Source organism: Natator depressus, chromosome 5 (genome assembly GCF_965152275.1).
Source record: "Natator depressus isolate rNatDep1 chromosome 5, rNatDep2.hap1, whole genome shotgun sequence".
NCBI lineage: Eukaryota > Metazoa > Chordata > Testudines > Cheloniidae > Natator > Natator depressus.
In genome coordinates, this window is record NC_134238.1 from 74,031,073 (window position 1) to 74,046,174 (window position 15,102).

General features: G+C 37.3%; 1 protein-coding gene across 1 annotated transcript in view; it reads right to left on the bottom strand.

Moving 5' to 3' along the window:
- The window catches only part of DTWD2 (DTW motif tRNA-uridine aminocarboxypropyltransferase 2), a 181,177-nt gene that overhangs the window by 74,003 nt on the left and 92,072 nt on the right, over nt 1–15,102 (bottom strand). Inside the window, exon 4 of the mRNA XM_074953008.1 lies at nt 5,304–5,493. Coding sequence (XP_074809109.1) covers nt 5,304–5,493 — 190 coding nt within the window. The remainder of the gene's footprint in view (nt 1–5,303; nt 5,494–15,102) is intronic.

Below are 15,102 nucleotides of genomic sequence, written 5' to 3' on the forward strand. Positions count from 1 at the left end.
CAGTAATGAAGATTCCATTAATGCACAGGCCTTAACTAAGTTTTGCCTCTGCAAATATTAACATTTGCAAAGTCTTTGAATTTCAAGAAGCAATAAAAAAGTCCTTTCAAGCAAGTTACAAGCAGAAGAAAGATTGGAGCTCAAAATGTCAATATTTAAAACTTGTGGTGAAGGATGTGCAAGTTCCGTTTACCCACATAGACAGTTTCTGACAGTGTCTGCTGATATGGGGAACTGTTGGAGACAAATCATTTCCCCAGTATCCATCTTCCCAAGCTCTCTGGATCAAGCACTGAATCATAGATATGTGCTTGTACAGAACCTAGCACAACAGGACCAGAATTCTAGGGGCTTTGGACTCTACCACAATGCAAATATGTAAATAAATAAATAATAATGAATGGCAAGTATTGGTCAGAGTTCTATACCGGGCTGGTATGTATTTGGATATCACCTAACAGCCCCTAATATAAAGTCTCCTGGATTGTGGACTAGGGAATGAAACATTGCCTCTTCATTCTTTTGGATTACTAAAGCAGTTTCGCTCACGTACCAAGAGAGGTCTGGTAGATGACATAACTGTTTTATATTTAGCATGCAAGTGCACACTAAGGAACTGTAAAAGAATTTCCCACCTTCAGATAGTGACTACATGCTACCTTGCAGCAAATACTGCTGGATTTCCTGGGACACACTTTAAAGATGAGATAGAACTATGGTCTGGCTGTCATTTATTCAACAATCACCAGAGGATCTCCAGGACTTATTTCCAAGAGAGAAAATGTGATTTTTTTTTAAACTTTACCTAACAAGAAAACGCTGCACAAGTATTTTGAGCAAGGATTCACCAAGTTACTTAAAACCATGCCCAGCTTCGAGCATGTGAGGAGTTGCACTGATGTCAATGAGACTCTTATCATATTTAAAGTTCAGCTTATGCTTAAATACTTGCTCATTTGAGGCCTTAATTAAGAGGGATTTGAACTATATTTCAGACAATTAAAACAACTGGAATTACTTCTGGAATAATGAAAATAATGGGAAGGTTCCCTCCGCTGCCTTTTTTGCATTGATGGACTAAATTAACATCTACTATGAGCTTTCTAAACTGGTCCAGTATAAACAGAATAATGTATATTTTAATGGTTAAATATTTGTGACTTTTATCTAATTTTTCCAATTAAAAATTTAAAAAACTTTACTCCTAATTCATGACAATAGATATAACAGCTTCTAATAGCTCACTAACATAAAAAGGTGTTGGCTGTACAAGTGAAACAATATCATTCCACAAATACATACAATATGTTAATTTTTAAAATATATTATCTGAATGCAAAGATTTTAATAACTCATAATATTTAGCACTCACAAAGCACTTTGAAAATGTAAGTTCCATACAAACATTAATTAATAAGGAAAAAAGCAATGATAATCTAAAACTGACCTTCAAAACGGATTAGCATTTTTCTGATGTCGTGTAAATGCTCATTTGACCAGCACTTGTGGACTCAGAAATATGTAGAATGTTTTCTCATCTGACTTAAACCAGAAATAATGGACTTTTTGAAAATGTATAACAAACTCTTTTGATGAAGTACGCCAATCTACCTTAACCAAATTATTTGTACTCAGAAAAAAAAATAATTCAAATTTAGTTTAATCTACATAAATATATCTAAACATATTGAAAGTGTGTGATGTAAAAGATGGAATCAGGTAAGAACATATCTGTTAATGCTGCCAATAGCACTAGCAGTCCTGGAGGAGGCACAGACCAGCATCGAGCAGATTCAGACCACCATCCTTTCCTGTGCTGAGATGAGTGCATAACTTTGACTATAAGGGTTAAACAGGTATACTAGTGGGAAGTTCCAAGGATGCTCTTCTCCAGTGTTCAGGGGCACTATGTCTTACAAAGTGATTGTGCCTCCAGCTACTTATTGTAAGACATACAACCACCTGAGTGCCTAGGAAGTGTCCACTGCTATACTGGTGACTGACACAGTTTAATTATGATTTCAGTGGGACTGGTTATGGGAGTATCTGCTCATAAAAATAAATACTGTATGGAGGTCATAATCTGGCCCATAATATATTAAAACATACTGAAATGCGATGACTGTAACACTATAAAACATGAATGTCTGTTTTTTTGAAAGGCCTTTGTTGTGCATAGGAGTATTAAATTATTTGAATTTTGTAAATCCGATTTTATTCTACAGTTTTATCAACTTCAATAAACTAGCTGTACAAATGCAAACATTTTATGCTCTATTTTTAGTGTATTTCAACGAATTAAAGACCTGCCTACTCTATTCTCCTGTAAAAGGGTTGGTTTCTTATTCTTCACACTGTCTCGGAACAGAAGAGCATTTCTTCTGCCCTGAAATTAAAAATATTTCTGTTGGAATTAAAAGCTTAAGGCAGTAAACGCTTTAAGCATCAAGATTATGGGAATTGCCAGTAGTCTACATTTTTACTGAGAGCGTAGGGGAGTATAGTTTTCTAATATACTGTTAGAGTAACTACCACAAACAGTAATCTTTAAACTAAGCTGATTAAGCAAAATGGCCACTAAAAATAATGGATTTAAAACAAAACAACAACAAAAATGAAATTAAGTGTTCCAGTGCTGTAAAAGACTGTCCTGTCATAGCAGATAACTCATTGAGTAGGATTCAGAAGAAAAGGAAATGGTTTAAGGTGCTCTTTGTGAAGCGAAGGGGCAGGAAGACCATGATGTTTGCCCCCAGGTATAGAAACAGCCCCTGAAAGCAGCCTCCAAACCTCACAGTTCGATGTGGGGGATAAACAAGAGGTCAAATGCCCTCTTCCTCTGTGCCCCAGTGTAGCCCTCTGCTACCAGGGCTTCCCTGACCATGAATGGCCTCAAGGACTACCCCACCAGTAGGTTGATAGAAAAGATAATACAGCCCCTTGCATTAATTTATTATGTAGTATTGGGATGCCCCCAGGTGAAAGGCCACCAGGCCCATCACAAAATCTAAAGTATTCTGTGGGATATGCTAGAGGCCAGAAGTCAGTACATCAGCTCTGGTCCTTGGTAATCTAGTAATGCAGCTTTACTGGAGCCCCACTACCAAGGCTTCCAGGGACTGCAACAGCTACACCAAAAAGATAAAGCACAGCACTGCATTACCTTTCCTGCCTAAAACATCTATTCCTCCCATCCCCCACCTACCCAAGTCCTTGCCCCACTCCCAAGTACTGTAGTCTCCATTATGAACCCCAGACCGCATGAAGGAGATTCTGTAGGGTCCAGTTCTGTGCAGAGCTAGAGAGGCACAATATGGTCTGGTGTTCTTTTCTTACTGCATATCCAGTCACATGATGCCCTAAATGGCTCTCCAAGAGGGAGCTATTTCCAGTAACCATATGAAAAAAAAAAAGGATACAAACAGTTAAATTTATTTAAACAAGGTTTTTCCTCCCTTCAGTAGCCTGTGTGGCCAGCATGTGTTTTATCAGAAGCACATACCAAACTAATACAGAAGACCAATCAGACCTGGCTTTGACAACAATACTTATCTCTTTCTCTCTGCATATGTAAGAATGAAACAGCCATCTCTTATTGCAGGTCTGATTTATTTAAAAATATCGACTTGCTGCATAATTTAATAGGAACCACAAACTACTTGTGAGAGGATTGCATTAAGGTTTCAAGTTTTATATTTCTACCCCCAAAGATATTGCTTATGGCTATTTATAAAGTTTTAAAGTATTTATGGGAGATCACTTTTAAAAACCTCATAGGCTCTGGGTTTAGGATAAAATACAGTTGGCTGTGGATGAAGCATGACTTTTAGATCAAAACACCACTTTGTTAAATCCACAACTAAACTGATTAACTCATATAAGGTATTTTTAGGAGAAAATAATACAGGCTGACAAGTTGTGAATAACAAGTAACTTGTGTTAGACTGAAACTTGTTATACAAAGGATGGAATAACTGCCCAAATAACAGTGGTTAATCATGTAACAACAATAAATTAAGTCTTCCATCCTGCACTGAGAATCATGTGTATGCATCCTACACAGCACCACTGATTTACACAATTCTTTTTCAGGGCTGTGCTCACAGAGTTCTCAGAGCAGGACTAGAACCTACATCTGTTAATTTTATTAGCACTAACTGTTAGTGCTATATTCAAACATTATAATCTAGAGTACTTGGATGGGGAAAACCTATTGTTGTTAATGGTAATATCTGGAGAAAATGTGATGTTATTAATATATTTCATTATAAGTTCCCTCCATATTCAGTAGCTGTGATTTGACAACCATTTTGGATTCTTACAAGCTTTCCCTTGGACATGAGTAGAAGAGTTGAGAATTTGCACTGAAAGGCCACAACATCCTACTTTCACACTCAGGTTCATACACTTACCTGGAAATAGGATCAGGATAAAAAAACGTAGACTTCACCACTGCAAACATTTTATTAAGAGGCCTTACTCCCAACAACAACCTTTTGAAGTCCTGAGTTCAAGCTAAAGATGGTTTGGAATTTTCTGCTGAAGCTTTTTTTGGACAGAAAATCCATTTCCACAAAATGGAAAACCTCCCTGACATTTTTCAAATTTTCCCATTGGAAAAATTTCGTTTCAGTTCAAGTCAAACTGAAAATATTTCAATTTGTCATTCCAACCCAATTTTTTTCAAGGTCAGCTTGACATTGTGTATGTTTGCTGGAGCAGCCACAATGCCTTATGGGAGCTGCAGTTCTAATATCTCATGACTGCATTCTTTCTTCTATAGGACAGTCTGCCTGGCAGGACTACTACATTTCCCAGGATGCACCACAGTCTCCCCTCTAGCTGAACCAGTATGGTGAATCATGGGATTCATGTGACCACTTTGCATCAAGAGACAAGTAATCTGGCCTGGGAACTCAGCTCACAGAAAAGGATGGGAGCATGTGGCACCCCAACTACAGCAACCATGAGGCACTTAAGCAGCTCAAGTGGATGTGGAGTAGTGCTAAACCAAACTGAAATTAAATGTTTTGAGTCCATTCAACAAAGCAAAATGAAACATTTCAATTCAGCAATGTCAACATAAATATTCTGACATTTCAAAATCCAAATTTTTTGAACTTTATGTTCTGTGAAAACTGTCAGTATTTTGACTTTTTGTTTCAATTGGGACAAACAAAATTTGAAACATACAAATTTTATACAGGATAAAGTTCTAGTTTTTGACCAGTTCTAGTTCAAACACTTCCAGTGAAAAAAAGAAAACATATATTACACTCTCAAGTCAAAGCATTACATCTTACCTGCTTAGGAAGCCGGAAAAGAGAGTTTTTGTAGAATATATCTTTAGCCTGACTCCATGTTCCATCAATGATGATGATTGTAGATGGACTTGGGAAGATCAAAGCCACTTCTTCCAAATTAGCTGCTTCAGCTCCAGGATACAGAATTAGAGTATTAGAATTTCGGCACACAGCTGCTAATTCAGGATACCTACAACCATGAACAGAGAGAGGACTTTTTTGTTTGTTTTTCTGAAAGGGAAAATATATGTAATGTGTATCATGCCTCATTCCCATAGCTCTGCCAATTTACTGACTCTTCAAATTCATTTTCTCCCAATTTCAACTATCCAACCCACTATACTCCCTTTTATAGCCTTCAATTCTTCTTCTTAGTCAGGCAGAGGAATCCGCAGAGTACTAAGAGGTGCTACTTTACCATGAGCTTACAAAAGGCCTAGGGAAAAAATTTTCAGAAGTGATTACTAATTTTGGGTGTCCAACTTGAGAGTTTTAGCGTCTGATTTGGAGGGAAGCTAAGCACCCACAACTCTAATTGAAGTCAATGGAACTTAAGTACTTAGCATCTCTTTAAAAAAAATCAGAGTGGTCTTGGCATCTCAAGTTGGGCACCAACAGAGACAGGAAAACTTAATGGACACTTGAAAATAATGGCCAAAAGATACTGACTCTGCAATACTCCCAGCTCCTGCCAGCCCAGTGAGCAAGACACAAGAACCAGGAACAGAGCTTTGATCTCCCATATGACAGCATATAATTTTCATTAGATACAGAGCTAAATTCAGTTTATTTGCTTTAGGGAAAGTTCACAGTTATGCAGACATCATTGAATGTTTGAATTATTTATTGCGGATTTTAAAGTCTTATTAGGTTTTTACAAATAATTAAAAAACATATATACAAAAGAGTTTCAGCATAAATAAAAAACAAAGGACTACAAATGCTTTCATCAGATTGAGGGTGAATACTTAATACAGAAAACATTTTCCATTATGTAAGTAAAAGCTTTTCAAAATGTTTCCAGAAACAAAAATCCAAGTTTAATGCATATTTAATAGTACTACTAATCATGCAGGATTAAAGTTCCACGGCTAAGAACTGAAACGTTAGGAAACATGAAAGTTACATTTGAACTCTGAACCTTGGTTTAGTTGTATTCTGAAAAGGAACTGTGAGATTCTATGTTAATTGTCTCAGTAGTTCCAGTGACTTGTTCAACATAAATGTAGAAAGATGGGAGGAGCGCAAAGAATCCCATCCAATTTGGAGGGAATATCTGGCACTGGGTGCCGCTCAACATGAAGAGGCTTTGATCCAGAGAATGGAGCAAAGTGAGAAAGAAGACAGCAGCATACGGTAGTCTTGGACTGTAACTCAGACAACACATGGATCTGTGAAATTTGTAACAAACTGTGTTGCTCCTGAATTGGGCTTGTCAGCCCTAAGTGGATTCATCAGGCGCCTGATTAGACCTCTTATGCATATACCATGATCCAGTTTGGATTGACAGCTGACAATGCAAAATGGTTACAGTGACTTCACTTGACATCTGGTCCATTTAAATGAAAAAGATTATTTTTCTAAGTCCCACTTCCATAAATAAATCTTGGAATTTGAAAGTTAATTATTACTTATATAGTGTCGTAAGTGGGCATGTTGCTTTACAGACAAATGAAAGACATTGTCCCTGCCCTAAGGAACCTACCATCTACAGACCTGATCCTACCAGATAGTGAGCTTCTAGAGATATTCAGCGCCCGTCACTTACATAGTGGGAGGGGGCTGAACAGCTCTCTGGAGGTGTTCAGCACTTGCAGGTAATGGGCCAATCACACAACTACAACCAGACACTGTAGTGCTCACTACCGTGAATGGCCTTATTGGAGTCATGCCCAGCACTAACAAGATTTGCAGAATAGACCTCGTAAACATAGCATAGGAAGAGATGAGATCAACATAAACACAACCTGGTGGTTGGATTACAGAGGGACACGGTTAACACAAAATAAACTCATGAGGTTATATGTTTTTGTAACAAGTATATTTTAGTTCCATTTGTTTTTTACATTAATTTGGTGTAGATGTGCAGGTCAGCTGGCCTTTTTCTTCTCATGTATCATCACTATTAAAATACACTTTGAGTGAGACTTATTAGGTGTACACCTCAATTGCACCTAACTGTGCCTTTCTTTGATATGGTAAAACTGAAAGAACTTGACTTACAGATTAAATTACAGTGTGCGGGGTTGGCAGTTAAAATACCCTCTTACTTATAAACTGAACAAATATAATACGAAGTTGCTGACACACAAATATGCACCTCAAACAATACCATTTTTAAAGCTACTTTACAGAAAGCAACAACAATGCTTTGGATCTGCCTCCTTGTGCATAAGTATTACTATACAGTTTTTAATTATGTGATGACATACTACTTCTCAAAATAATGCTATAGGACATGATTTTTCAAAAGGACTCAGCACACACAGGTAGACCCAGATGTTCATAATCGGAGTTGCTCTGTGGAACACTTTTGAAAGTCATGCCATTCATTTAGTAGCCCAAATGGAAGAAATTGGGTGAGGGATTCTTGGGAAAATCTGGTCCATATAAACATTCTACATTTCTTTCTAAAAGCTTAAACTACACATACAATACAGTAAAATTTGTATTGTAATGATTATGTCCAAATGGATAGAGTTATGGTTAGGTATTCAACCTGCACCTTTGCATTTCCTTATGTTTAAATGCTAAGCTGCGTAACCTTAACAATGCCTTAATATAGTTTTTTTGTATTTCGTTTCTTTTCTTTTTACCTTTCTCTATTAAATTCACCATCAGAACAAAGAATAATGAACAGGTGATACAAAACAAAAAGAAAAAAGTATGTTTCATATTAAAAGTTAATTAAATGAAGGTTAAGCTGGTTACAAAATAGATAACTAAAATAATAATTTCTGCCCTTGTCTGTCAATGCTTGTATTAAGACATGAAAAGGTGTTTTTACATAGATTTCAGTTTGAAACATTATTGACTTTAAGACACTGTTACACCAAGAAGCAGCAAGAAGATTAATTTCAGAGCAGACACCATACTGATGGCAGCCCTTTAGAAGCTGCCAACTCTCAAGAGGGAACTACGCCATTTAAAAAAACAACAACAAAAACCGGAATCTTCTAACCACCACCATTAATTCCCCAGATCAGAGCCAGACTTTTAAAGGTTTTACATCTCAGTTTCGGTCAGAAAAAAAAAAGCTCTATATGAAAAAAGTGATTTTCTTAAACAGCTCAATTCCCTCCTGAGTACCACCTGCTTCAAAAAGGCTGCAAAAAAAGACTAGCAGCTGCTCCAGTTCAAACTGAGTATAAAATAAAAGTTCCTATTGACTATAGGTACTGTACTTCCGGTATTTTCAAACTGGTCAGGATTTAGAATTACTTAATTTTTGTGCTCTTTTATAAACATGTGATCATGAAAAAAGCTGACACAATTAAAGAATTTTAACCACAGAATTGCTGTGTACTAATTTCACTACTGTAATGCTTATCAGCTAATTAGATCCTTCAATTTTGTTCTGTTTTATCATGTAAATTTTAATGTGCCTCTAATAAGGATTATCCAAAACTTTACTTTGAATGGCCAGTGGTCTCAGTCATACTCATATTTAAAATTACCAAATAAAACTTTAATATGATGCAATTATGGTTTAGCAGTGGTTAAGCCATAGGTAAGGTTGTATCAGTGAATTGCGTTTAAGAAGGGACAAGATGGCAACATCTGCTAGCTGTTTTATTCAAAACTTACAAACTAGAGTGTAAGAAAGCTTCTAATTTTCTAGATAATTATAATTTCTAGGGCAGTAATATTTAAAAATATTGTTAGAATAAAAACAAATGGTTTTATAATTTGGGTCACTAGCATTTCCTTTTTTTTTCAGAACCCTTTTGAAAAGATTACTCATGGATAGTCTACACTAAACTTACAATGTAGATGACTGTATATCTATAGTTTATATAAATACCAATTTTATATTTTCCCATTTTGGAATTTGAGAAAAATGATTATGCTTCATAAGTGATTTGAGCTGTGCCAATTTGAAAGGGCCCATTAACTATATGATGGTGTTGTTTGCTAGAAACAGATCTATGTCCATACATTGCATCCAGTTTCAAATTACTACAGGCCCATTTACTCTAATGTAAATGTTGACTTCAGTGTCATCAATTTAAAAGTGCCACATTTACGAATATCAACATTCTTTGCTAAGTAGCATCCTATGTCTTCATACATGACAAGGTTTGTCAAGTTGCAAAGGCTTGTTTGTAGGCTAATGTCAACATTTCTCCACTCTGACCCCTCACTGCAGCTGCTGCATTCACCATATTGTTGTCATGCTTCATAAGGCAGCATATTATTTGCTTGCAATTTTTCATCTTCAATTTCAACAGTTTAAAAACTAGGAAAATTCATTTAATATTAGTTAAGGTTGCTCTGCTCTACTTACAACATTTCCCTCACATAATGAAAAGCAAGTAAATTGTGGGGACCAATAACCATATTTCTGTTTCTCTATCTTCACAAATATAAAATTTATCAACTATTATTACCTTCCTTCCACAACACACTGTTAACACCCACGGCTTCATCAACTACTACATAGCCTTAAATCTGACATACATACAAGAAGAATACATATGGTTATTAACATATTAACTTCCTTTTTTGAAGAACTGCAGCAGTTAAGCCAAGTAATCTGCCATCTGTGCAGTCTCCTTTGTACAACCAATGAACTGTTGCACAGAAATTAGCTACAGAGTAAGGGTGTAGAGTAAATTAGGATTGTGACTAGTTGAGTTACATGATATCACAATGGTCTAGGATTCTTGCCATGGCATATAAACACACCTTGTCATGGCACAGATAAAATTCATCTGATTCATTAATGGCTGAGAACTTAAAAATTGGATAGTAACAGACCACGAATCCCAGTGATGATTCAACCCTGTGGTATTTTAAATAAAGAGCTTTCAATCATGCTTGTACCTGTTTCCATCACTTTACACTGACTGAGACATTCCCAGCTTCAGACTGACACACAGACAGGTGAAAATCCTGAAATGTTATTATATAGGTTATACAGTTTACTTGAGGATTGAAGATTTCTCTACTATTTTTATACCTATTTAAATAAAACAGTAAAAAAATACCTTGCGTTAGCTGAAGTTAGTCCACATCAGTTACATCAGATAGGTATGAAGGGTTTACACCAGTATCACTTGGTTGGTATTTGCCAAACACTCACCCCAAAACATAAGAAGAAGGGGGAGAAAGAGCTGGAGGGGGGGCAAAGCAGCAGACCATATTTAAAACTGCAGAACGATGGAGAAAATATTGTCTTTTGGGCAGTCCTCGTTATCTTATCCTTGTACAATACCTAAACACTATTGCAATAGGCATTTCAGAAGTGCTAACAGATATAAGGATTGACAGACAATGATGGATAAATAGGCGCATGTTCGTTTTAAATATATAATAGAATTGGAATCTGTAAAAGCAGAGCCAGTGCTAGGCATAAGCAGACTAAGCAATTGCTTAGGGCCCTAAGCAGCACAATGGTGCCCTCTATTAATTATTAGTATGAGCTGCGGAGGGGGCGGGCAAAAATATTCTTGCTTAGGGCCCATGTCATAAATATAAAGGGAAGGGTAACCACCTTTCTATATACAGTGCTATAAAATCCCTCCTGGCCAGAGGCAAAACCCTTTCACCTGTAAAGGGTTAAGAAGCTAAGATAACCTCTCTAGCACCTGACCCAAAATGACCAATGAGGGGACAAGATACTTTCAAATCTGGAGAGGGGGGAAACAAACGGTTCGTCTGTCTGTGTGATGCTTTTGCCGGGAACAGATCAGGAGTGCAGTCTTCCAACTCCTGTTAAGTTAGTAAGTAATCTAGCTAGAAATGTGTTAGATGTCCTTTTGTTTAATGGCTGGTAAAATAAGCTGTGCTGGATGGAATGTATATTGCTGTTTTTGTGTCTTTTTGTAACTTAAGGTTTTGCCTAGAGGGATTCTCTATGTTTTGAATCTGATTACCCTGTAAGGTATTTACCATCCTGATTTTACACAGGTGATTCTTTTACTTTTTCTGTAATTAAAATTCTTCTTTTAAGAACCCAATTGATTTTTCATTGTTCTTAAGATCCAAGAGTTTGGCTCGGTGTTCACCTGTACCAATTGGCGAGGATTATTATCAAGCCTTCCCCAGGAAAGGGGGTGTAGGGCTTGGGGGGATATTTTGGGGGAAGACGTCTCCAAGTGGTCTCTTTCCCAGTTCTTTGTTTAAAACGCTTGGTGGTGGCAGCATACTGTTCAAGGACAAGGCAAAGTTTGTATCTTGGGCAAGTTTTTAACCTAAGCTGGTAAGAATAAGCTTAGGGGGTCTTTCATGCAGGGCCCCACATCTGTACCTAGAGTTCAGAGTGGGGAAGGAACCTTGACAGCCCCCCAGTGGGACAGCACTGGCACAGTGTGAAGAGAGTCATGAAACTTAGAGCATTGGTGGTACATTATATTGGGAACAAGTAAACTTGTTTACAGTAGTTAATATAAGAAAAAAAAAATTTTTTTGTTTGGGAGCAATCAGGAGAAAAGCTCACAGTTCAAGCAAGTAATTAGTGAAAATATTTTCATATAAATGATAGCAGAAATAAGTTGCACTCAACTTTCTAAAGATATTGAAGTCATTAATGAGTTTCCCAAACCTTCTAATGCATTTTTGATGTACCTGATTTAACCACTGATCTGTAACAGAGCTGGTATGAAATTTATTGTACTGATTCTGAAACCTAACTTGTGATGAATTTTGGAGATCTATGCATGTATTGTCCACTTAATTAATTTTTGAAGACAAACCAATTTAAATGTTTTTTTTTCTATTCTTTATTCCTGCCCCAAATAACAGGGTTCAAATCAAATGGGTATTTGGATGAATAGCTCTATTACAGCTTAATCATTAGAGTCCATAACATTCAGAATTTACTAGTAGATTACAGAAATTGAAGATCTATGGATAGAAAGTAAAGAACTATTAGAACTTAAGTAGGCAGCTATTTCACTAAAAAAAGAACAGAAAGCCAAAGCAAAGTAGTTTTGGTGTGTTTTTTCCCTTTCTTTGTAGCAGTCACAGTTATAAAGTTGATATTTAAAAACATGAGTGCCAAGATTTCTCATATAACTGTAAAAGTATGAAATGAAGATCATTCAGATTGTTGACAAGTCAGATTACAACAAGCAACTTTGTCTAAAATGTGTTCTTTTTACAACACACAAGAATTTCCTATTGAGCTGAGCAAACAGTATTTATTATGATTAAAAAAAATTGCTTGCAAAATATTTATTAGCATCTTAAAAAAGAAAATAAACCCCAGAAATTATTGTATTTTATTCATATATATAGGCATTCTGTTTTTTTCTTAGCACTTCCCTCATGAATAATAAACCCTAGTGCTTGGTCAAAGAATTTACAATGATTATTATATAAGGCACTATATTTGGCAGGACATGACTATTTATTTTAGAGCATACTTTAAACTAAGCATGTCTGTAAATAGATAAAACCATAGCTCTTTGTTGTTTCTTTAAAGTGTATTTTTCCTTCCACAAGCCATATCAGTTTCAAAGACAATACACTGAGCAACAGCCGCAATGTTTGAAGGCTGAAATGTGACAACTGGATAGAGTTCTTCATGCCCATCAAGTCTATCTTTACTAAAACATATGTCCAAAAGTATCCACTGTCTTAGATCCCTATTCAGGAAAGCATGTGCTTGAATGCTTTCCTGAATTGGAGCCTTACTGAGTAACCATGCAATTTTTCTGATCCATGTAATTATTATCATAACTATTTTTGCAACTTTTGTCATACCTCTCTCCTTTCCCTTCTTTTTTGTTTATTAGATGATATTTTTATTGTTTCGTGTATAAATTTACATTATTAGATCTTCTGGGCAGAGCTTGTGACAGTCGTCCTTCAACACCTAGCACACTTCTGGGTGCTGGAGATAATCTAATTTTTCTTGATTTAAGACTTTGTCTTGTTCAATTTTTACTGGCACCGCCCAATATGCTCAGCACTGTGTGCAAATGGGTACTGTGTTCCTCATTTCTAGTCTTCTCTACACTAAAGTCACTCAGTATTGCTACCACATCCTCCAGAAGTTCAGTCATATTTTTCTGGAATACTTCTGGTTGCAGAGGATTCCATATGGAATCTGCCGAAAACAAGGTCTTCCAAAAGGGGATTGTGATTTTAGCACTGTCAATGTTCAGTGAAGGATTAATCAAACGTGGACATATTATCAAAAAGTGACCTCACACTATTTAATACTGAATAACTTGCCTGTATACTTTCTGAACACTAACATAAATCCTGGAAAAACTCATCATATGGACAAAAACAACGAGGAATCTGGTGGCACCTTAAAGACTAACAGATTTATTTGGGCATAAACTTTTGTGAGTAAAAAACCCACTTCTTCAGATACATGGAGTGAAAGTTACAGATACAGGCATAAATATATATTGGTACATGAAGAGAAGGGAGTTACCTTACAAGTGGAGAACCAATGTGGAAGACCAGTTCAGTCAGGGTGGATGTGGTCCACTCCCCATAATTGATGAGGAGGTGTCAATACCAAGAGAGGGAAAATTGCTTTTGTAGTGAGCCAGCCATTCCCAGTCCCTATTCAAGCCCAAATTGATGGTGTTAAGTTTGCAAATGAATAGTAGCTCTGCAGTTTCTCTTTGAAGTCTGTTTTTGAAGGTTTTTTGTTGAAGAATGGCTACTTTTAAATGTTATTGATTGTCCAGGGAGACTGAAGTATTCTCCGACTGGCTTTTGTATGTTACCATTCCTGATGTCTGATTTGTGTCCATTTATCCTTTTATGTTGAGACTGTCCGGTTTGGCCAATGTACATGGCAGAGGGGCATTGCTGGCACGTGACGGCATATATCACATTAGTAGATGTGCAGGTGAATGAGCCTCTGATGGTGTGGCTGGGTCCTATGATGGTGTCGCTAGAGTAAATATGGGGACAAAGAAGGCAATGGGGTTTGTTACAGGGATTGGGTCCTGGGTTAGTTTTTGTGGTGTGTAGTTGCTGGTGACTATTTGGTCAGGTTGGGGGGTTGTTTGTAAGCAAGGATTGGCCTGCCTCCCAAGGCCTGTGAGAGTGGGGGATTGTTTCCAGGATAGGTTGTAGATCGTTGATGATGCCAGAGCTATCATGATAACCTTCACCTTGTCCCTCTTGATCTTTAGGAGGGCTTTGCGAACCAAAAGGATCAGTAGGAAGGTGTACAACAGGCTGTCTGTCTGTGAGAGCAGGAAGGCATCGGAAAGGGAGCCCTTGCTGAGTGCAAGCAAGAACAGAACTGATGGCATTTCGTGTTCTGTCTGGTGGCAAAACAGGTCCTCCTGGGGAGTCCCCCACTTCTGGAAGATAACAGTGGTGACCTTCGTGTGGAAGAGACCACTCCTGGCAAGAGGAAAAGGACCTGCTGAGGTGATCCGCCAATGCATTCCAGCCTCCCGGGAGGTGCGAAGCCTCAAGGTGAATGGCATGCTTCATGCAGAAGTCCCACAGTCAGAGGGCTTCCTGACACACGGCTGAAGATCAAGCTCCCCCTTGCTTGTTGACGTAAAAAATTGAGGACATGTTGTCTGTCAAGACCTGCATGACCCTGCCTAAGAGCTGGGGGAAAAATGCCCGGCAGGCCAAGCATACTGCCCTA